Consider the following 24,613-nt stretch of genomic DNA (forward strand, 5'->3'; position numbering starts at 1 on the left):
CACCGTTCTTTAGCCCACTCTGCCACCCCAGTTCAGACATGTCCATATGCAAATCAGTCTGACCCTGTGCCTCATGGGAACAGTCCAGCCCGAACTGCCAAGCCATGCCTTCCCTGGACCGGATTCAAGCTTCCTAGGACCGGTTTCTGGCATTACAGCCGTCTTCAGCCAGGCTTGCTTGAATCCAGTGGCAAAGTGAGCAAGGGACTCACGTCTGAGCATACCCTGCCAAACTTATGGCGAACAAAGCGGTACAAAAGGAGGTGGTGATGGACGGAGCATCTGAACCAATCAAACACTCACACCCAGTTAACAGATCTGGGTTTGATCCTTCACCGTTCTTTAGCCCACTCTGCCACCCCAGTTCAGACATGGCCATATGCAAATCAGTCTGACCCTGTGCCTCATGGGAACAGTCCAGCCCGAACTGCCAAGCCATGCCTTCCCTAGACCGGAGTCTGACCATGAGGCACAGGGTCAGACTGATTTGCATATGGCCATGTCTGAACTGGGGTGGCAGCGTGGGCTAAAGAACGGTGATGGATTAAACCCAGATCTGTTGACTGGGTGTGAGTGTTTGATTGGTTCAGATGCTCCGTCCATCACCACCCCCTTTTGTACAACTTTGTTCGCCATAAGTTGGCGGGGTATGCTCAGACGTGAGTCCCTTGCTCACTTTGCCACTGGATTCAAGCAAGCCGGGCTGAAGACGGCTGAAATGCCAGAAACCGGTCCTCGGAAGCTTGTTTCCGGTCCAGGGAAGGCATGGCTTGGCAGTTCGGGCTGGACTGTTATCATGAGGCAGAGGGTCAGACTGATTTGCATATGGCCATGTCTGAACTGGGGTGGCAGAGTGGGCTAAAGAACGGTGATGGATTAAACCCAGATCTGTTTACTGGGTGTGAGTGTTTGATTGGTTTAGATGCTCCGTCCATCACCACCCCTTTTGTACCACTTTGTTCGCCATAAGTTGGCGGGGTATGCTCAGACGTGAGTCCCTTGCTCACTTTGCCACTGGATTCAAGCAAGCCGGGCTGAAGACGGCTGAAATGCCAGAAACCGGTCCTCGGAAGCTTGTTTCCAGTCCAGGGAAGGCATGGCTTGGCAGTTCGGGCTGGACTGTTCCCATGAGGCACAGGGTCAGACTGATTTGCATATGGCCATGTCTGAACTGGGGTGGCAGAGTAGGCTAAAGAACGGTGATGGATTAAACCCAGATCTGTTTAATGGGTGTGAGTGTTTGATTGGTTCAGATGCTCCGTCCATCACCACCCCCTTTTGTACCACGTAATCTGAGAGCGGCGTACTCGGCCCGGTCCATGTCCAAACTGGCCAGTTGAGCCCTAGCGGATTTCAACTGTTTCCAAACTCTAGGGGCACCCGTGCGGCTCTGCACGCGTTCCAGTTCCGCCACTCTAACCGATAAGGATTCTCGCTTAGCCTTACGATCTTTAACCTCCGACGCCGATATCGCGATCAATTCGCCCACCGCCCCCAACGCCCCCCACACCGCCGGCATCGGCGTATCTGGCCGGTCATTGATCTCTAGATAGTCTGTGATGCGTTGGCGAAGTTGGTGAACCACCTCTTTACGCTGCAGGAGGGTTTCCCTCAACCTCCACAGACCGGGTGTTCTCCTTGTGTGTGAGACCCCGAGTGTTATTGCCACGGCGTCGTGATCAGAGATGGCCGCTGGGGTGATATCCACCTCCTCTACCCAAGTCTTCAACGCAGAGGAGCCTATGAAGTGGTCCAATTGGGCGTATGTGTGGTGTACGTGGGAATAAAAAGTGTAGTGTGAGGTGTCGGGGTGTTTGACGCGCCATAAGTCCCGTAGCCCTCTCTGTGCTAGACATTCTTGCCCGGACTCCGAGAGGGCACCTGTATTACCAAAGCAGTGACCCGACCTGTCTGTCTCCTTATCCATCCCTAAGTTGAGGTCACCCCCTAGAAGTATGAGAGGATCAGATGAGCGTAAGCCCTCCGACATTGGTATTTTTAAGTGGGACTGCATGCAGAAAGTTAAACTTCACACCTGTTCGGCCAACCGATCTTCAAGATATTCACAAACCTTTTAGCTCTTTCTAAGTCGTCATTTGATTGTTCCAGTTCCCTGATATATTTCTGCAGCTGATCCTTAACTGCGGTTGTTTGTGCTAGATCATGTGCTAGTGCAGAGATCTGTCTGTAGTCTTCGGAATGGTGAGCTTTAAACTTTTCCTAAATTTGAAATAAAAAAGGAGATGCTGAAAAAACTTCAATGCAACAAATTATCAACAGCAAATTTTATAAAGCTTATAAATTATTAAAATAAAATGTTTACGCAGTAGAAAACAAGATTAGATGGCAGAACATCACTCTAGAGTGTGTGGTGAATAGAAAGTTTGGTCAACAAAATGTAAAAGGGAAGCAACTCATAGAAAAAGTCAGAGATCAGAAATATGCAGTAAGCAGCAGAAAGAACACTGCTGAGATATAAACATGGAAGGTGTATTTAAAATAAAAGCAAAACACAGCGTTACATTAGAAAAATAGGCATCAGAATGAGCGATCATGGCCTTAGAGTATCAACACTCTATTCACATTTCAAGTGTATTTCGACATCCAGGACAAAGAACAGGAAATTCTACCCTTCACTGAACTGCATTGGGTTTTGCCTGTTGGGGAGTACAGCTCTGGCTTGTGATCCAGCTTTAGTTATTGTGAGAATTTCAAGCAGGGGAACAACAGCGCCATGAGCAGGGTGTTCATCTAGAAACCCAGACTGTGGAAGCAGAGTTGGGTTTAGCACCAATTATCTAGTGACTGCTCGTGTGTGTGCTTGCACGCAGGTTGGCAAGGAATACAAGATCACAGCTCTAAGGAAGCTCCTCTCACAGTCGTATAAATATAAGTTCTCTGAATCCCAAGTACTGTATGCAAGAGTCAGCAGATTAGACATAGCTAATCAAGTCTCTCTTCTGGAGGCCATGCTACACACTTAATTATTGACGAACAAAGCCCATAAATATTACAGTAGGAGCTCAGCTGGGGATTTACAGTGCCATGTTTTCCTACACCTTTTCCAACCTACATTATTTTCTACTCTGTTAATTACCAATGATAAATGCATTTTTTGAGATGTACGTTCTTCTGAACCTGCCATACAGAAATCCCAGTGTGGGCCTGCCTGGGCTTTGTAATTATTTTTTTTATGGATCTGCTCGCCCAAGAGGCAACTGCCAACCAAAACTCAAAAGTAGTGCGTTTTCAATGCTCTGCTTTGTTCTCAAGTGCCCAAGTGATACAGTACTAGTGCTGGTATCTTGCATCAGAAATGGTGCAAAAGTATTGCTGTCACTGAGAAGACTGGGAAAGTTGGAAAGGGGTATGTAGGAAAGGTTAGTCTTTAAACTAAAGCAAAAACATTTTTAGTGAATGTGGATCTAAAACCCTTGAAGTGGACTGGCACTGGTAGAATTGTTTAGTCAATTCCTCACTTTTGTCCACAAAGAGATTTCTCTAGTAATTTGGAGCATCCTGTGGTAACTGAGTAAATCTCATCTAGGTATGTTTTTCTTTGACTACCTCGAAACATTTCTAAGCATGCTACAACATCTACGAATCATGATATGTGCAGAGAACATATCAAGAGCCAGCCAGCCAGCCAGCCAGCCTTCCAAGAGTCTACAGACAAAAGCCTAGACATTGTCAGCATGGGGTGCATACTACTCTTTTTGGCTGGTGTAGGAGATGGCCTCTGTCGCTTTGTAAGCATCTGACAGCTTCGTCATCGCAGGGTCTCCAGGAAAAAGCCCAAATCATCCCATCACACAAAGTCACCTGTACTTTGCTCTTCACAGACCAAAAAAACTGAATAGGCACGGGCGCTTATTCATACTGTGGTAGCCACAAGTAGAATTCACGAAATGAAACAGGTTTCCAGGTAAAGAAGTTTATACCAGAGAGGAGCAATTCGCATCTGGAAATATGCTGCACTTTCTAGACACTCCCAGATCAATGCCTTCCTCACAATAACCAAATTCAATTTTCTATTTATGACCAACAAGCTCCTTAGCATTCTACTTTGCACTTACATTCATTTAAGGCAACCTCCCGGATCAAAATACATTATTCTTTATTCAATGTCATCATTCCCCAATCTATACTGTCATCAATACTTGTAATAACTCATCTGGGTTCGCCTGTCTGAAATTCATGATCCAATATCGATGGTTTCCATGCAAGTACATACTGCCACGCTTCTGTCAGTTATTTCCCACGATCAGTATACGTTTTACTTATTTCAACTCCCCTGATCCTGAAAGAGTAAACTGCTAAACAGAGCACAGGTTCATTCAGTTTGGGTCCAACAGTTTTGCAGGTCCCAAGACACCAGGAGTATATGGCAATAACCTTAATATGTTCTGACCAGTGATGCCAAGAAACTGGTCTTCCTCTCTGTCAAGCCAATCTGTTTATTCGCCATACCTGTCAGTTTCTAGGTAGATGAAACGGGATAAAGAATATCTGATCGCCACAAAAAACACAAACCGGCGTCAATATTTAGGTGAGGTGGAATTCTACTCGTTTACATTACCTTTAATTCTGAAATTAGAATGGAAATGTGATTTATCAGACTCCTAAATGGGCGAAGCAGCCGAAAAGGATGCAGAAGAGCAGTGAAGGAAAAAACATAACAGTTTTAGAACTCTCCGCAGACTTCACATTTGGAAGTCATATTTTAAACTAAGTGCCATCTGATGAAGTCTGAATTTGTGGCTTGTCTTATAGGATGTATTTAATCTTTTTCTGCGCTCTCCATCGTGTAAACCTTCACGTCATGCTTTAACTTCAATACCTTGACACACTTGTGACAGTCTGATGCAGTGAGCAATGTCCAGTCCTTTGCAAACTATGAGCCCTTTCAACCTGTCCTGACGTTTAATGTGCATACTTTGTATTAACGATTTGGTCTCACAAAGCATGCAAAACATGTAAGAACATAGGATATTCAAAATCACACAAAACTGCAACTGATTTCAGAGCAGGCACATATTTATACAATCTTGTCTCTGACCTTTTTACTCAAATTAAAGTCTTCAAAACCCAGGTTTGTTTTCCCTCCCAATCTTCAGGCTTAAGGAAGATGTTTGAATCCACATAATCCTTTAGCTATGGCAAATTTCTATGTGGTACATTATTTCTTTCCAAAGTGATTAGCTTTCAAACAAGTCCTTCCACAAGGACCATCATATACACGTCCAGTCAAAAACATAAACAAAATAAAAATATATGTATTTTTGTTGTGAACAAGGCCAGATGTTCTGGCCGAAACGCATCGTAAGTTGTTACCAATAAACTACGTTGGCATCAGGGTACCTTGAATGCACGCATTGTACTTTCATGTGTGTGGTACCTAGCGGATTTCAATATATACAGACAGAAATTCATTTAAAAAAAAAATATATATGGAATTATATATGTACACACATACATTAAAACATACACACAGGCATAGGATGCACACACTTTTTCTCAATTACATTACATACACAAGGCATAGAAACAGACGCCAAACACTGCAATAAGATAGCCATGCTGTATTCATTACCAAAAGATGCTACATGAAATCTTACTGGTCTACTACTCTTTCGTCCTAAACCACTGACATACATACATCCCGTGATACAGCAACAGCACCACTTGATACAGTCATGGTTGCAAGTAAATTAAAGCTATCATGAACAACAAATGTAACTTTGCCCAGTGCAACAGGCCTACTGCGGAGCACTGCTAATACAGCAATACAATACAAGTTAATGTACCGTGAATTCCCACACAGGTAACAGACAGAAGTATCGTTCAACCTACCAATAACATCAAGATTGGTACATATATACTATCTGCTGAGATGTACATCTTTGTGACGCAGAATCTAAATATTGCAGTCTGTGACTTGTTTCACGGTGTTCACATGGAAACGGAGTGATTTATGTGCCTGCACATTAACCTTCCTCAACTTTAACTGCCTCTGCAGGTTAGTTGCCCTCATCCTCATGGCCACTGCAGTGATGGTATATGGTGACATAATTCAGGACAGAGAGCTGGTTGCAGAAGTGTTGTAATAAAAGATTCACTCTCAAGTCCAATGAAGTAGGTTCATTTAATTAACACCACACCGCAGTCCTGCCAGGCACGGCTCGCAATTGACTGCCAACGTACAAATCCCCACACATTATAAAGGTGACAAAATAGTAGAATGTTAAGATGTCTTAGGTGAGTGTGCAGCCTCAGCCTGGACAAGACTCCCCAAGCATCTAACAACACATCTCTGTATCTTGGGAAAGAAAAAAACCTGTAACAACAGAAACCCACATGCCCCAACAGATACCCCGAAAGACAAAGGACAAAACAACGCAAACAGATCAGAGACCCACAAAAGGTGCAGTGGAAAGGTTGGACTACATAGCCGTTTTCCAATTTGACCCAATTACCACCCACCACTTGAACTTTACATGGACCACGGAATTTGGTTAAATCCTTTACACCACCACCCAGCTTGACCTTGACCCAATCTCCAGCTGCAATAAAGCGTTTTTCTACAGTCTTATTCAAATACACTTGACCTCTTGTCAACCTCTCACACATCCATGACGGTACCTACTTGGTCCCAGAGCACCTGATGCTCATCATTTCGAAAGGGCGTTTCCCTGAACTGGTATTAACCAGAGTGCGATATGCCCAGAGAATGTCCTTCACCGCACCTCGACAGGCAAACCAGCACTGCAACGTCAATTGCATCGTCCCTTAGACGCGCCTGTTGACTCTCTCCATGAGTCCATTTCCCTGGGAATTGTACAGTGACGAATAAGCATGTCTCACACCCACGTTGTCCAAAAATAATTTCATCTCCTCTAACCTCAACTGTGTGCCATGATCCGTGAGTATTACAGAAGGTATTCCCTCCCTCCTAAACACATCACTAAGAAAAGCAACAGTAGAAGTGGTGGTAATATTCCTCATGAATGTAACCTCCACCCACTTGGACTTGACGTTCACCAGAACAGCTGCAAACCTATCCTGTTCAGGAAGAAAGGAGAACGCCCCAATGAAGTCCAAACATACTTCCTCTCAAACTTCCTTAGCTTGGGACACATGCTGTACCTCATTCAATTTCCCCACACCCACTCTCAAACATTTTTCAGAATCCTTACAAACACCGCAACTCAGTATCCATTCCTTAATATCACCGTCCATGAGCGGCCACCAAAATCTTTCTCTGACCCTCCTGGTGGTCAACATCTATTCCAAATGACCCCCATGAACCATGCTGATCAAGCGTGACCTAAGGGAAGTCGGAGGCACAATCTTTTTATTCCTCATCAAAAGATAATCACTGAGTACAGACAGCTCATCAACTACCTTAAACAAGCATTTGCAATGCAATAGGTCTCGCATTTGAGAGAGTTTAAGTTATTGGCTTTGTAAATGACAATGCCTTTTATTTATGTTTTAAAAACCAATACATAAATAAAAGGCACTGTCATTTAAAATGCCAATAGCTCAAACTCTCACAACTGCGAGACCTATTGCATTGTAAATGCTTGTTTAGCAGGGAGGTGTGTCTGAAGGGAGTTGATTGTGCAGGGAGGTTTGCCAAACTATAGGTTTGATCACACGTGGAGTTTGTGTTCACGTGGAAATCTATTGGCAAGAACTTGAGCCTGTATAGAGTTATATGAGCAGTGAACTGTGTCTTCATGGGGATGCAGCCGCATGGAGCTGTGCCCACAAACAATTGTGCCTGCAGGACACTGAATGCGCAGGTATGACTCTGCAAGGGTAGTTTTGTGGCAGGGTGCAGTTGTTTCTCAGTGAGCTCGTCTCACAGGGGGTTATGTCTGCAGAGTTGAGTGTGCAGGAAGTTGAGTGTGCAGGGAGTTAGGTGTGTGGAGAGAGCTGTCTACCTGCAGCAGTGTTTGCACCGAGTTTTGTCTGCACAGTTTCGTGTCTGTGTGACATGTCGCGCCCACACGGACCTGTCACCTCAGGGAGTTTGCATGAAGCCGCAGGATCGCCCTACCTTGCAGTCGCTGAGGTTCTGCAGCACTTCCTTCCCTTCCGAGGTCCTGATCTTGATGCCAGCGACGCCGTTGCCCGTGGGCGACTGAGGGCGCCCCGGGTCCCCTTGCCTCTTCTCCTGGGGCACCTCCGACTTGCTGGGGCTGCGGGGGCTCCTGGCACCCTTCTGCCCCACTCCCAAGGCGCCGAAGTCCAGCGTCTTGGACTCGAAGGCCCCCCCCACGCTGCTGAACATGCCCCCGTACTTCACCCGGGGCACCTGGGCAGTGGTGCCCGGCCGGGCCAGGTAGAAGGGCAGCTCCTCCTCCGGGTCCTCCTCCCGGGTCCGCCGGTTCCCCGAAGCCATGCTGGGAGGGTGGGAGTCTCAGGGGACAGAGGACGGGCGAGAGGGGGAGAAGAGAGCTGGGGGCGCAGGGATGGGGCTGAAAGTGGGGAGAACTGGGAGGGAGGGGCTGGTCGGTGATGGGTGGCGGAGCCGAGAGAGGCAGCCATGGGAGGGTGCTGCTGCTCAGAGGGAGGGCGGAGGGGGCTCGGACTCCGAGAGGATGACAGAGCAGAGCGAGAGAGGTGCCAATGAGGCTGTGAGAGCGGGGAGTGACGAGCGCCGCACCGACAGGGACGGACGGAGGCTGGGGGAGGAGAGAGCGGGCAGGGAGTGGATGCTGAAGCAGAGAAGAGAGCAGGGTGGGACGGGGGCTTGAACAGAGAGGAGAGAAGAGCAAGCGGCGAGGGCGCCTGGAGGGCAGAAAAGGGAATGTGGAGGAAATTCGGATGTAGGAGGCTAGAGCTGAGAAGGGTGTAGGTAAACTCAGAAAGTGCGACGCAGGTAGGATAGGGAGCAACTAGTGGGATACTGATGAAGATGGGGTACAAGGAATGAAGAGATGCAAGTGTAGTAGGGGGAGTAGATGAAAGGAAGGCGTAGAAAGTTGAGACTGAGCGAGAGAGAAAATTAGAAACAGAAGTTTTAGAGGATGGGTGGTAGATAGTAGTGCAGACGAGAGCAGCCGGGTCACAAGAGGTCAGAGCCTGTGTGCTGTGAGGTAGTGGAGTAGGGCGTGTGGAGAGCAGCAGGGTTCCCGGAGGGCCACTTCAAAGAGATATTGGAAGTTTAGTTCTGGAATATGCCGCTATGGTTGCCTCCACCTTTTATTTAATTGCTTCCTCGCGCCATATTTAAATTAGGGAGGGAGTCCACCCCTCGTATGCCTTTAATTCACCACCGCAGCCCAGGAGTTTATTCAAGTCCCCGCCGGGCCGCCGCGCTGCCTGCGACGACCCGGAAGCGGTTGGGCAGCCGGCCAATCACAGCGCGGCCCCAACCGGAAGTCCCGCCCCATCGCGCCGAGAGGGAGAGAGAGCTGCCCGAGGAGCCACGAAGGCTTCGGATTGAGTCCCGGTCCCGAGATGGGGGACCGGGTGAAGAGCGGCCGGGCGCATGGGGAAGGCGGGGCTCTCATGTGGTGAGAGAGCCCCGCAAAGCGCTACCGCCGCCCGAGAGCCAGAACCGCCGCCGAGCACTGCCAGAACAGGTGAGTGTGTTGAGGGAGAGGAGGGGTGAGTGGGGGTGGGGTGTACGCGTGTGTGTCTGATTGAGTGTGTCTGTGCGTGCGTCTGTCTGTCTGTGTGTGCGTGTGTCTGTTTAAGGGGGGGTGCGTGTTTGTATGCAGTGTGTGTATGTGCGCATGCGTGTGTGAGGCTTTGTTTGTGAATGGGAATGTGAGGCACGGCGACGTGCGCGCTCCCGAGGTTAAATCTCGGCAAGGGAAAGCGCGTGGAACTCTGCTGTACACATACCCCGAAAAGTAACTACATAAGTTGTCTCGCCAGACAGCAAAGCTTCGCTTTGCTTTCGTCTAGGCGAGACCTAAAAATGGTTTGGCCGCATGAGGTAGTGCACTCTCCACCCTCACCGTCCCCTTGATTAACATCATCACACACTGAAGTGTTAAATCTTGCTCCATGGCTTTCATTAATTCATCTTTGGAAATGGAAGCTCTCAAACCTTCAGTGACAACTTCCAAACTTGCTACAACCTCCTAGGTAACTATCTCAATCAACTCAGCAGTTCCATTAGGCAGCCTTGAAAGGCAATCAGCAACCCTATTCTTATATCCCGGGACATACTCAACCGGCAATCATAACCTTTCAATCTAACAGATAACCTTGCCAACCGTCTAGAGCAGTTACTGGTCCCACCAGGCCCTAACACTTTTAGTATGGGCTTGTGGTCTGTCCAGAGGATGAACACCCCTCCCCACAAGACCACCCTTAAGTAAGCTGTTTCCAATGCAGCAGCCAAAGCCTCAGACTCGATGACTGAGTAGTTACGCTCCATGTCAGTTAATGAACGCTACAGTTTTCTCTTCCTTGCCATGCACCTGGGACAAAACTGCCCCAACTTTGACTGCACTGGCATCCTGTCTCAACACTACGAAAGGAGCCTTGTGGTAGCCTGAGTAACGCTGCCATGTGCAGATCAGAGCTGTGTTGAACCGTGGCCACTTATTTGTGGGAAGGGAAGATGCTTTTCAGGTGGTGGGAACTCCATGGCGTTCCGAAGTCAGAAGCATAGAATAATGCTGCGTCGCAACGCCTGATTACGGATTACTACGTCAGCGCGTTGTGAACTGGAAGCGCACAAAAGACGCTTCCGAGTTCTCGTCGGTGCAGATTATTCCAGTTACACTTCCGGATGAAGTGCAACTTGCTCTCCAGTTGGATCCCGCGTTCCTGTGTGGGTGCAGTAAGAGTGCTGGTTGCCGCTGTAAGACGGTATTGTTCAGAGGCGGTGAGCAGTCTCTATTCAGGATTACCTTTAGTGCAGGAACGTTTTTTCCTTACTTTGATTTCTACCTTTTTACCTTTTTATAAGATATCTGGTCTTGGACTTGGCGTAGAGCTGATTATCTACGCTAACAGGGAGTTTTTTTTTGTTATTTCAAAAGTTTTTTATTGAGAAGATTTTTAACAGTACAGTAGTGATGCAGGGGGGGGGGGTTCTTGGCGCCTTCTTGGTTACATAAGGTCTGCTTGCAAACTTTGCATATGCAAGTTTTTACTGTAAGTTCTGTAAGACCCCCGGCAAGTGTGAAAGGAGAAGAGAGAAGGAAGAGAAAGGGGGGGGGGGGGGGGGGGAGTCCATCGATACTATATTGTCGCCCTCTTAGCCCTAGCTGCGTGCTGGCGGTAGGCGTTGATAGGCTATGCGTTCACGGGGGTTTGTGTGACCCCAGATGCGCGTCGAGCGCCACCCACATCTCAGTCTTGGCATTGTGGCTGGGTGAGAGTTTCCCAGTGATGTTGTCTGCTCCTCTGAGGAAAGTGACCCAGTTAACCCAGCCCTTGAATGTTGCTTTGGCTGTGTTTTTCCGATTCGCTAATATGGTTTTGACTGCTGCGGTAAGTAGGAGGTCTATTAGGTCTCTGTCTTCCTTACATTCTAAGTCTGGCGCCATGAATGCTGTGGCTAGGCCAATGAACCCTGGTTGTATGTTTTTCCCTATGACAGTGTTGATGAAGTCGCTCAATTTCCTCCAGGGAGTTTTATTCCCCACTTTTCTTTGTTGCATTCAGGATGAGAGGAGATTGATAAGGATTATCGTAACCTCATTTACCTAACGCATAAACATACCTTTGAATCCTGGGTTCTTGTTGGACCTATTTGACAAAACTTCGATAACGATCACTGGGAGTGATAAAAACTGTATTTGCATATACTTTTGTTTTTTGGATTATACCAGTACTGTGAGGAAAAAGCCCTTTCTGGGCAGACAAATTGCAACAAGTGATTCTTTGTTTTACTCATTGCATATTCTTTTGCCATTTATTAGCAGGGGTGTTCGGAGGTCTGGTTGGGACTCTCTTCCCCTGTAAAGTTTGGTCTATTCGTGTTCTGGTGGGTAATTGCATAAATGTAAACCTACATTACGAAAGGTATATAATAATAACCTTCATATGGTAATCCTTGAATCTTTATTTCAGAGTATTTATTATAGAACCACTAAATCAGAAAAGGAACAATCCATTCCTTGGCATATAATAGAGATGCAGAACAATCCTTATTTAACAGGTAAATAGACAGGACACACACACAAATGAGGCATACAGAATCTGTTTGTAGTTAGCTGATGGTCTGTGTTTTCCCTTTCAGGTCTTCCTCCCCTCTGTCCCCATCCTTTCCTTCCCTCACTTGATCATCTCAACCTTCTGTGCTATTATAGCATTCAGAATTGAGGCTATCAAGGGGTGAGCCCACATAAGCCACAAACCAATCCTGAGGATTTGGAAGGTTGTACCACAACACATCCACCAAGACAATGGTCTTCAAAGTACTTTAAACGGTGCAAGGACACCAGAATGAGCGGTATTGTTTTTTTACAGCCAGGAATGCCCTTTGTTGCGGGTCCCCCCCAAACAAACTTCTTACCCTTCCCCAGTAACTCTCTAAGGGGTTCGGTTTTAAGGGCAAAATCTTTCACAAACTTCGAGTAATACTCCACTAATCCCATGAAAGATCAGAGGGCATCTCTGTCATATGGAACTTCAGCATTTACAATCATACTCACCAATTTCACCTTTGGCTTCACGCCACTCCTAGTAATCATGTAGCCCAAATACTCCACTTCCCGCACAAAGAAAACACACTTCTCGCTGCGTACAGTTAAGCCCACTTCTCCAATGCAAGTTAACACTTCATTCAACATAGTTATGTTCCACCTCGTCCTTTCCAAATACCAGGATATCGTCCTGAAAAATAATGACCTTACTCAGACCAGACAAAATCCCCATCATCAACCTCTTGAAAACACTTGCGGCTGAGCATGGACCAAATAAAAGTCTCAGAATTGGAAGGTGCCTTCCGATGTAATGAATGATGCGAGGTGTTTTGAATGTGGATGGAGTTTGACCTGATGATATGCACTCCTCAAATCTATTATGGAAAAAAACTCCCCCAGACAACATTAAAATGAGTTTATTAGTATTGGGCAACGGAAAAGTATACATGACTACATTTTGGTTAAGGCTGCGGAGGTTCACACAAAATCTAAGAGACACATCCGATTTTTTTAGTAATAACCAGTGGAGACAAACATTCGGTTGCCTCTATCATCTCTATTACTCCATCCTCCAATCGCTGCTGGATAATCTTCCTTGTTTCCGCCCTCGCAACCATTGGTATCCGCCTAGCTGGATGTTTGATGGAAACAGCATTACACTTCACTTTGATCTTGTGCAGATAGTTCTTGAACTCACCCAACCTATTCTCAAAAACTTCTCCATGATGAGACAAGTCATCCAAGTCATACACATCCATCACCATGACTTGATTATCAGCCCTGGGATTAACTGTGATGCCAAGGTCGCACTGGTGTAGCCAACATAAAATGGGGGGACCCTCAGGGGCCACATACATTTTCCCAGTGGTCTGCCAAAATTTAATATTCGCCTTCATGAATCCTAAGACTCCAATGTCTGCCCCCTGATACCCTTTGAGGACAACGTGACTAACGGTCCCCCAGGGCAAGTAGCATCAAATAATTCCTTAGGGACTATGGTGTAGAGAGAAACAGTGTCCACCATTAAAGATACCATGTGCCATTAATTTCAAAATTGGCTTTAGGACGAGCCAGCCTCCTCTCCTGGTTAGGCCTTATCAACACATTTTCATCCTGTACCATGAGCACTCAGTAGTCCGGTTGCTCATCCTTCATTATAGCAACCTTCTTCTCCGGCACTTTGCGCACCCGAGCTATTTATTTTATTTATTTCTTTCGATTTGTATAGCGCTATATAACCCCGGGGTCTCTAAGCGCTTGTCCAGTAAACACCGCAGGAAACCAAAAGAAAACACTGCAAAGAATTTATATCCCACCCCAGGCCTTCTGGAAAAGAACAGTCTTCAACCTCTTTCGAAAGGTCAGCAAATTAGGTTCTTTGCGCAAGTCCACCGGGAGACTGTTCCAGGCCTCTGGGAGGGTGTTAGAGATGGCACGACCGCCCACTGTCGCCAATCTAAAACGAGGTTGCATGAGGAGGGTTGCCTCAGCAGATCTTAGCACCCTGGCAGGTGTATATGGGGTCAGGCGGGTCTTGATGTATCTTGGTGCCTTACCGTAAAGGGATTTATGTGCAATGCATAACCCTTTAAAGAGCACCCTCTGCCTTATTGGGAGCCAATGTAGCTCGCGCATAAGTGGGGACACATGCGTACTCCTGAGTTTCTTGTGAATGAGCCTAGCGGCATCATTCATCACCATCTGAAGTTTGTCTAGGAGTTTTTGGGGTAGGCCCAGATAGAGCGAGTTGCCGTAATCCAGTCTTGCAAGGATCATAGCGGAAACCGCCCTTCTCAGGGTGGAATGGGACAATAATGGCGCGATCTTCCTAAGTTGACGAAGCATGCCAACACAGGTTCCTACCACCGTGGTAACTTGTTTCCGCATGGAAAGCTTGTTATCCACATAAATGCCAAGGCTTTTTACAGCCACTGCCGGCTCCGGGGGCGGTCCAAGTTCCCTCGGCCAGAATCCATCATGCCATGGATTACCAGCGATGGTAACAGGTAGAACTTCCGTCTTGTCCGGATTAATTTTTAGGGAGTTCAGCGACATCCAATTAGCTGTCTGCTTCAAGATGGTTTGCAGATTTGCTGGTGCCCCAGGTGCATCATCCATTTGGATAATGATTTGGGTGTCATCAGCATAGTTATATACCTGACAATCCATTTGATTCAGGAGTGCAATCAATGGTTGGAGGTATATGTTGAACAGCAGGGGCGACAAAGCCGACCCCTGTGGCACTCCACAAGAGATTGGTGTTGCAGTGGAGAGCAATTCTCCCAACTGAACTCTTTGTGTCCTCCCTTGTAGAAAAGAAACAAACCAGGCGTGGGCTGTGCCCTGGATGCCGAGGTCTCTCATCCGCGACAGCAGTTGTTTGTGACAAACGGTGTCAAACGCCGCGGAGAGGTCTAACAGCACCAGGGCGCCGGGTATCCTCTTGTCTGCCCTATTTCGGAGCTCATCTATGATGGACAACATGACCAGTTCCGTGCTGTGATTTGCACGGAACCCTGATTGGTTTGGTTCCAACAGGCCGTTCCCTTCTAGATGGTCAGAGAGGGCGGCCAAAACATGCTGTTCCAACACCTTGGCCAGGGAAAGGGATCTGGGAAATAGGCCTAAAGTTTTTTAGGCATTTCACATCTGCCCCAGGCTTTTTTAGCAAAGGGATCAACCTTGCTTCCTTAAAGGCAGTAGGAACCTTTCCTGATGCTAGAGAGGAGTTCAAAAGATTCAGCACCTCCTCTTCTATTCCTGGCATGGTCAGTTTGAAAACGTCAGGGGGACAAGGGTCTGCCTGGGAGCCCGACTTAACTCTCCCAGTGAGCCGGGGCAGTTCCTCTTTCGTTATGGGCGGAAGAAGATCCAGAGGTCTAACCACCAGTTTTTTAGCCGACGTGGTCAGTGGGGGGCAAGCATGTATGGGAGTACAGGCAATTTCCGAATTAAGATCTTCAATTTTGCTAGTGAAGAAGTTCTGAAATCTCTGGCAGTCCTCTAGAGTGAACTCCGGCCTTTGTTCTTTTACTTTCTTGAGTTCATTTAGGACTCGGAAGACTTCCTTTTGAGGATTTATAGCTGTGGTAATCCTTTCCTCATAGAAGTCTGCCTTCCTAGCTGTTATTGCCCGCTTGTAATTCGCTAATTCAAGCAAATAGACGCTTCTCGCCTTAGTATCATAGGCTTTGCGCCAAGCTCTCTCCATCTTGCGCACGACCCTCTTTTTCTCCCTTAGGGAGTCGTTGTACCAAGGGGACCTCCGGCCTCTATTCACTAAATTGACCCTACGTGCTGGCGCCACATGATCGACCGCACTTCGAAGCCTCTCCTCTAGGATACTACAGAGGGCATCAGGATTGTCAACTGAACGGGTCTGAGGATAATTCGCTGAAAGATGTGCCAGCAACTTTCCTCCATTGATGTTTTTCCATTTCCTCACCAGCCTCTGGCCTTCTGCCGGTTTCGTTTTAAGCAAGTTCATCAGGAGATCTCCCTTCAGTAAGTAATGGTCCGACCAGACACACGGTTGTGAGGTTGTCGGTCCCTGTACCGGTATTGACGACCAGACTAGGTCGAGCGTGTGACCTTTCACATGTGTCGGTCCCCTTACCTGCTGAATTAAACCTAGCGAGGATAATGCCTCGTCAATATGGCCAGCCTGCCCTTCTCTTGGGGTAAGTTCCCAGTGATAATTAAAGTCTCCCAGGATGACCAAATTATCAAACCTCGAGCGCATGTCCTGCACCAGTTTCAGAAATAAATCCGGGAACTCCGGCAAGGCCCAGGGAGGACGGTAAACTACCAGGACAGTTAAACAATCTGTCCCCAAAGCTATGTGTCCTTTTTTCCCACATTTGCGACAATCCTTTCCCACTGCAAAAACATTGCTTTGAGTCCGCCAAGTGATAATTATTGCCACATCTAAAACAGACTTGAGATGACTTTCCTTACACATTCCCAGGTGAGGAGTTTTTCCAACCACCATTCATGCTGTTGCTCCCACTAGCTAGCTGAGATGTTCCCCTTACTGCATTAACTTGATCACAATCATCCACCAGAGCTGCAAGTTCAGAAATGTTGTTATCGGAATTGGAATTCCTCATTGCCCGCATGCATTTTTCGGATTCCTCCATGACCTTTGCAATTGCTATTGCCTTTTTCAAAGTAGGATTACTGGCTGCCCACAATGATTTGTTTTTTACTGATGCATTGGACAATCTATTGCTCCCTAATCATCTCTTCCAGCATCTATCCAAATTGGTACTTAGCAGACAACTCTCTTAATCTAGCCTCAAAATCATCATTGCTCTTGTAAGACTGTTGAGGCTGCGTGTAGAACTTGTGGCGGCACTTTACCACATTTACTTGTTTTGCAAATCATGTTTGCAAATGCAGCATGACCTTCTTGTATACATCACCAATAACCTCACCTTGAGCATCACGAACAGGAGGTAAGTACTTAAACATGTGCTGTCCCTCCTTTCCCAGAGATCCCAACAATAGAGCTTTTTTCCTAACAGTAGGAACTCTGGCACCATCCAAAGCCAAAATATAATTTTCAGTGCAATCCACCCAATCTTCCCATTCAATTGGAGGCTCACCAGGCAACACCAGGAAAGGAGGTGGTGTGACAATTGCGGTGTTCACATCCATTGCTTAACACATAAACTTTGAATGTGGAGTATTTTTAACTTGAAACACACTTCGATGCCGCCCTCACGCTCCTCTCTGAACACTAGGTGAGCTAACGCAAATCTCAGCTGCACTTGCGCTTCCAAGATTTTGCCGTCACAGCTCCACAGAGATCTCGAGGCGACTCTGCACGCGGTGCTCCTACACTGCACGCTCACTTTCCAAGGAGGCCCAACGGTGCCGATGGCGCACCGCGCTTGACAGGGCCTAAGTAAACTGACCTTAGGGCTGCACGCTCTACCAGAGCCTCCCATCAATGCACAGCCTTCAATCAAAGACGTGGTCTTCTTAACACCTGACTGCAGTAATCAACTGCGTGGGTTCCTTGGTAAGGATCTCAATCCTCTACTGTAACAGCCGGTGCCCAGCCGTAGCATCACCAGAATTGTTGTAATAAAAAATTCACTCTCAAGTCCTATGAAGTAGATTTATTTATTTAAAGGAGGAAAGAGATCCCACACCGCAGTCCTGCTAGGCACAGCTTGCAACTGACAAATCCCCCACATTCTAAAGGTGACACAATGGTAGAATGGTAAGATGTCATGAGTGAGTGTACAGTCTCAGCCTGAACAAGGCTACCCAGGCATATTACAACAAGAAGATTATGAGATACAGGAAAAGTTGCAACTCTTACACACTCAGGATCACGGTTACTCCACCGAATGCATAAGCAAAGAGGCAAACCCAAACAACATTGTTTTATGTTACTACACAAAAAAACAAAACCAGGACAATGCAGTTTAGGACCTAATAAATGTTTTAACGTAATTCAAAATTAGACAGCAACCAGATAAAGTTCAACAGATATTCACTTATTAATATGAATGTAACATTTTCCAAGGAAGACCGAAAACCAATTGGCTTTATTTTTATCTACTAATATAGCTAATAAAGGTGTACATGTAAGATTTTGTCACTGTTTTGGTAGAATAAACTTGGACAAATGTGTAAGTGGTGTCTGATTATTGAAAGAATCATCCCCTTTTCTTATTTTGTGCCATTATTCTTGAAATAAAGGTATTGATTTTATGGCGGAGAGTTGGTGATCATTCACAATAAAAATAACAAGCGCGTTTTTAGCAGGGGAACTCGATGCCTAACTTCTGACTGGACCCAGCTTGCCAATAGACCATTAATTGTGATCTTAGGTGGATTAGTCAGATTCCCTGGTATCTCCATTTCCCGTATCTGCCAACATGTCAGGTGATCAGAAACAGTCTGAATGTCCTATGAAGAGTTGTTTGGATAATGTGACGTTGCCTGTGAGCTTCAAACATGACTACATTGACTAACCGTACATGAGCAACCAGTTCTAATGCCCGATATCGAAAGGGGATATTCCTGTTAACAAAAAAATAACATACTGGGGTAGATCTTAACAAGTAACCTCCAAATGCAGCACTCATCATTAAAGCACAAAATACACTGCAAGGAGGGCAGCTAACACGAGCAGTTATTGAGGTGGAAATGGACTGTGCCATCCCCATCTAATGTACTGACTGCTGGCCGACCCTTGTAACACGGACCTAGATTTTACCACCAGAACATCACATGCACATAGTGAACTCGGCCAGGCGACTAAGCCAACTGATCACAATAAAGAGCTCAGCACGGCTAAGTGCCGCCTTTCAGCTGGCTGCAACACACAGTTAACAGTGTCAGTAATCAATAGCTTCTCTATTCTATTGCTCACAATTGGCTATTTTTCTTTCCGTACAAGTTTCCCTGCTCTTTTAGTCACGGTTGTACAAAACATTACCATATGCAGTCAACAAGAAAATAGAGTAACATGCTCTCAATATATTGTAAATCTAAAGTAACATAAAGGAAATCGTTTGTGTAAGCAGAAAACAAAAACTAGAATGAAACTTGAGTCCACATAGGCGCTTAAGTATGCTGACTGCACAGACGAAATTAAATATTAATTGCTAGTAAGAAACGCCCAACAAAGAAACTTTTAAACATATTCAGCCCCAGCCCTCAAACAGTTTACTGGCACTCCTCTAATGAACAATGAACAAGTCCTATTAACTCTGAGCTCAAATCTGTCAAACAATTGTTCAAGACCCTCCTAGAACAAGGTTCAGTAAATATCAGATTCACTTCGAAGGCCCTTCCTGGTTCCAAGACTCTTTGAAGACAGTTGAGCTCTCACCAAATGCACCACAAGAGGCTCAGCTTCTTAAACCCCTCTGGTGTCAGCAGGATAAAGCACCTTTGTTATTCAGTACTTTAGGCATAGGCCAAAGAACATGATTGGACATTCTTTCTGAATAATGACATCAGAGCAAAACAAAAGCTATCCAATCCACCACCCACCACACGCTAGTCTGTTCGCCTCAAAGCTCTTATCTTCTGCCTGTGCAGGTAGGCATCTTCAAGACCGCTCTAAATTAAGTCGATAGAACCAGCGATCATGCAGGCAATATGTGCCAAATAAACCATTTCCATTTGCTTTTAAGAAGTACAAGTTGTACTGCCTTTACCTTTACAACCACCAGCATTTTTTAACTGAAGCCCTCCTGCCATCCACATGGCCAACAAATCAATCCGCTTTCTCAAGATTTGTTTCGTGGTAAATTTCCAGAGTTGCTGTTTGGCCTGAGGACAACCCTATTATTAAGAAGGATAAACTATGTAGGCTAGCATATTGTTCCTTAGACAAACACATTATGAGGCTTCAACATGCCTCAGTGGAATCAGGCCCCCTGTGATTGTTCATTAACAAATGCCAAGACACAATACTAGCTGCAAGTTTGACTGACTTTGGTACATCATAAAAAGGGCAACTTAACAAATCAGATTCATAAATGAGGACACACTATAAGGATGTCATCTCATGAACCCAGACTCCAGTAATACGAGAGATAAACTATACGGAGAAAAGTCTTCCCTAACAGGCACGTAAAGTTACATAATCTGTGGTAGATAAGCACAGTCTATTTTTATGATGAGAATTTGTACCTTAATGGATTCAAGCTCCATGTGAAGGCGGTTATTTTCTGACAAAAGATCATGATTTCTGTTCTCTGTATGCTGCAATTGTGCTTCAAGCTCTGCTTCGTATTCTCTACTCACTTCCTGGAACTCGCTGAGCTCCTCTTGTGTGTCTTCTGCGCTAAAGTGTAAATTCCAAAGGGTTAACTAACCACATATCAACTAACACATAATGAAAAGGAAAACAATTTTAACATGATATAAAAATATACATACACACACACACATATATATATATATATATATATATATATATATATATATATCAAAACAAAACCCTTTCAGGCATAGAGTGACGCATAAATTATGCAAAGAAGAAGGAGAGAACTCTGGGTAGGTCTCAGTTTAGGTGGAAAGCAGCTCCTGTTAGAGCACTCTCAACACCAGCGACACTCTAGATCTGCTCACCTCAAATGTCTGTTTTTCTATCAAAGTTTTTAAGCATAGGATTAGACAGTGCTATCCATGCCGAGATAGAAAATGGCAAAGTCTTTCGCCATTTCAACAGCAAAGTCTTTAAGCATAGGACTAGTACAGTGCAGTCCTTGCCGAGCTGTCAAATAACAAAAGCCATTTATCACTCCAGGCACAATATTACAGCTTTGAATTGGTAAAATACCAACTCAAGCCAACCTGAAATGAATAAAAGCAACCCCTGACACAGTGTTTCGCTCTAATTAGAGCTCTTCAGAGAGGTATAGCTTTGTCCAGACACAAGGGAGCACCCAGTATTAAGTCAAAACAAAACCCTTTCAGGTATAGAGTGACGCATAAATTATGCAAAGAAGAAGGAGAGAACTCTGGGTAGGTCTCAGTTTAGGTGGAAAGCAGCTCCTGTTAGAGCACTCTCAACACCAGCGACACTCTAGATCTGCTCACCTCAAATGTCTGTTTTTCTATCAAAGTTTTTAAGCATAGGATTAGATAGTGCTATCCATGCAGAGATAGAAAATGGCAAAGTCTTTCGCCATTTAAACAGCAAAGTCTTTAAGCATAGGACTAGTACAGTGCAGTCCTTGCCGAGCTGTCAAATAACAAAAGCCATTTATCACTCCAGGCACAATATTACAGCTTTGAATTGGTAAAATACCAACTCAAGCCAACCTGAAATGAATAAAAGCAACCCCTAACACAGTGTTTCGCTCTAATTAGAGCTCTTCAGAGAGGTATAGCTTTGTCCAGACACAAGGGAGCACCCAGTATTAAGTCAAAACAAAACCCTTTCAGGCATAGAGTGCAAAGACTTTGCTGTTTAAATGGCGAAAGACTTTGCCATTTTCTATCTCGGCATGGATAGCACTGTCTAATCCTATGCTTAAAAACTTTGATAGAAAAACAGACATTTGAGGTGAGCAGATCTAGAGTGTCGCTGGTGTTGAGAGTGCTCTAACAGGAGCTGCTTTCCACCTAAACTGAGACCTACCCAGAGTTCTCTCCTTCTTTTTTTGCATAATTTATGCGTCACTCTATGCCTGAAAGGGTTTTGTTTTGACTTAATACTGGGTGCTCCCTTGTGTCTGGACAAAGCTATACCTCTCTGAAGAGCTCTAATTAGAGCGAAACACTGTGTCAGGGGTTGCTTTATTCATTTCAGGTTGGCTTGAGTTGGTATTTTACCAATTCAAAGCTGTAATATTGTGCCTGGAGTGATAAATGGCTTTTGTTATTTGACAGCTCGGCAAGGACTGCACTGTACTAGTCCTATGCTTAAAGACTTTGCTGTTTAAATGGCGAAAGACTTTGTCATTTTCTATCTCGGCATGGATAGCACTGTCTAATCCTATGCTTAAAAACTTTGATAGAAAAACAGACATTTGAGGTGAGCAGATCTAGAGTGTCGCTGGTGTTGAGAGTGCTCCAACAGGAGCTGCTTTCCACCTAAACTGAGACCTACCCAGAGTTCTCTCCTTCTTTTTTGCATAATTTATGCGTCACTCTATGCCTGAAAGGGTTTTGTTTTGACTTAATACTGGGTGCTCCCTTGTGTCTGGACAAAGCTATACCTCTCTGAAGAGCTCTAATTAGAGCGAAACACTGTGTCAGGGGTTGCTTTATTCATTTCAGGTTGGCTTGAGTTGGTAGTTTACCAATTCAAAGCTGTAATATTGTGCCTGGAGTGATAAATGGCTTTTGTTATTTGACAGCTCGGCAAGGACTGCACTGTACTAGTCCTATGCTTAAAGACTTTGCTGTTTAAATGGCGAAAGACTTTGTCATTTTCTATCTCGGCATGGATAGCACTGTCTAATCCTATGCTTAAAAACTTTGATAGAAAAACAGACATTTGAGGTGAGCAGATCTAGAGTGTCGCTGGTGTTGAGAGTGCTCCAACAGGAGCTGCTTTCCACCTAAACTGAGACCTACCCAGAGTTCTCTCCTTCTTTTTTGCATAATTTATGCGTCACTCTATGCCTGAAAGGGTTTTGTTTTGACTTAATACTGGGTGCTCCCTTGTGTCTGGACAAAGCTATACCTCTCTGAAGAGCTCTAATTAGAGCGAAACACTGTGTCAGGGGTTGCTTTATTCATTTCAGGTTGGCTTGAGTTGGTATTTTACCAATTCAAAGCTGTAATATTGTGCCTGGAGTGATAAATGGCTTTTGTTATTTGACAGCTCGGCAAGGACTGCACTGTACTAGTCCTATGCTTAAAGACTTTGCTGTTTAAATGGCGAAAGACTTTGTCATTTTCTATCTCGGCATGGATAGCACTGTCTAATCCTATGCTTAAAAACTTTGATAGAAAAACAGACATTTGAGGTGAGCAGATCTAGAGTGTCGCTGGTGTTGAGAGTGCTCCAACAGGAGCTGCTTTCCACCTAAACTGAGACCTACCCAGAGTTCTCTCCTTCTTTTTTGCATATATATATATATATATATATATATATATATATATATATATATATATATATATATATATATATAGAGAGAGAGAGAGAGAGATATTATATTAATTACCTCAGTCAGTCAGTCAAAATATCTTTATTCAACTCAATTAAAAGTCATACAAAGAAATTAAAAACATTTCATACAAAGAGTTTAGGAACATTTCATAGATGTTAAGATATGACAATAAAACCGTTTACTTTAAAACAGATCTAGGCATACAAAGGTTAAAAAGGAATAACGATGGATCTAATGGGTATGTTTTTTCATCCTAGCTGCAGCTACCAAGAAATTAGCTATATAAAAAGTAATACGTGTGTTGGTCAATGATTGTAAAAAGAGCAGAGCCGGTCTCACTTGTGTGAAGCCAGCCTCCTTCAAAACTGGTACCAGATATTTTTTCCTTGGCTCTACATAAAACCCACAAAACATAACAAAATGCATAGTATCTTGGGGTGAGAAATGATCGCAGCTGCAGGGTAAAGCTAATTCCGGGTTTTCCCATGTTTTAAAAGTGCCTAAATAAAAATGTAACAAATTAAACCTAAACTTAGTTAAAAGAAACCTATGGAATGGGATTGTAACAAAACCAAGATAAGGTGCTAAAGAAAATGAATTGACAAGTAAGTAATGACCCCTTACTAATGGTTTCACTAATTCCCTTTCCTCACGGAATGCTCTTGCCCTCCCCATAAAATGCTTTTTAACAAGATCAATGTCTTGGACCTTGATATCTTGGGGGGAAGTAAAGAGCTCCGGTCGTCCCAAATCTGAGAATGCCTTCAACAGATAGGCCAGCCAAGAGATCTTTTTAAAATGGTCTAGGGACAGGACGTCGGACATGATCTTATGGTTCAGTGGAAGGTCTTCATTGAGCCACGTCTTTAACCAAAAGATCAGGGGAGCCATGTTCAACCCATCAGTGAGGAAATCTAAGCCCACCTCCATGTGTATAGAGTAAGTTGGTGTTGACTGCGGCACAGAGAGGAGTGTCCGTATGAATCTGTTCTCCGCTCTCTGGATTGGTTCCACGTTTACGTAGCCCCAGAGTGGTGAACCATATGACGCAAGAGCGACGGGTTTACTCTTGTAAATTTTTAACAACGCTTTCATGGGCCTGGCACCTAACCTACCCGCAAAGCCCATGAGGGCAGACGATGATCAAGTAACCGCCAGCCTCTTCGCCCTCACTTGAGGACCCCAGGTTCCTCTCTGGTCAAAAAGGACCCCCAAGTAGGGAAAGGTGGAAACTCTAGAAACCATATCCCCTCTACACGTGAAGGTTTTTGTTCTCCTCTTGCTGCTTTCTCGGCCCACCACCATGGTATGCGACTTGCTAGCATTTATTTTTAATCAAGCTGTTCCATGAATGTGCCAAAGGCATTTAAGAGGCGTTGAAGGCCGACACCC

The 24,613-nt window shown here is 45.1% G+C and overlaps 1 protein-coding gene across 2 annotated transcripts in view; it reads right to left on the bottom strand.

Annotated features, from left to right (window-relative positions):
• LOC144784436 (nuclear distribution protein nudE homolog 1-like) overlaps positions 1-24,613 on the bottom strand; it is a 182,731-nt gene that overhangs the window by 64,141 nt on the left and 93,977 nt on the right. For both annotated transcript variants that reach the window (XM_078663191.1, XM_078663190.1), the window contains 2 exons: positions 20,286-20,439; positions 2,072-2,220 (listed from right to left, as the gene is read on the bottom strand). In XM_078663191.1, coding sequence (XP_078519317.1) covers positions 2,072-2,220; positions 20,286-20,439 — 303 coding nt within the window. The remainder of the gene's footprint in view (positions 1-2,071; positions 2,221-20,285; positions 20,440-24,613) is intronic.

The sequence above is a fragment of the Lissotriton helveticus genome, chromosome 10 (genome assembly GCF_964261635.1).
Source record: "Lissotriton helveticus chromosome 10, aLisHel1.1, whole genome shotgun sequence".
NCBI lineage: Eukaryota > Metazoa > Chordata > Amphibia > Caudata > Salamandridae > Lissotriton > Lissotriton helveticus.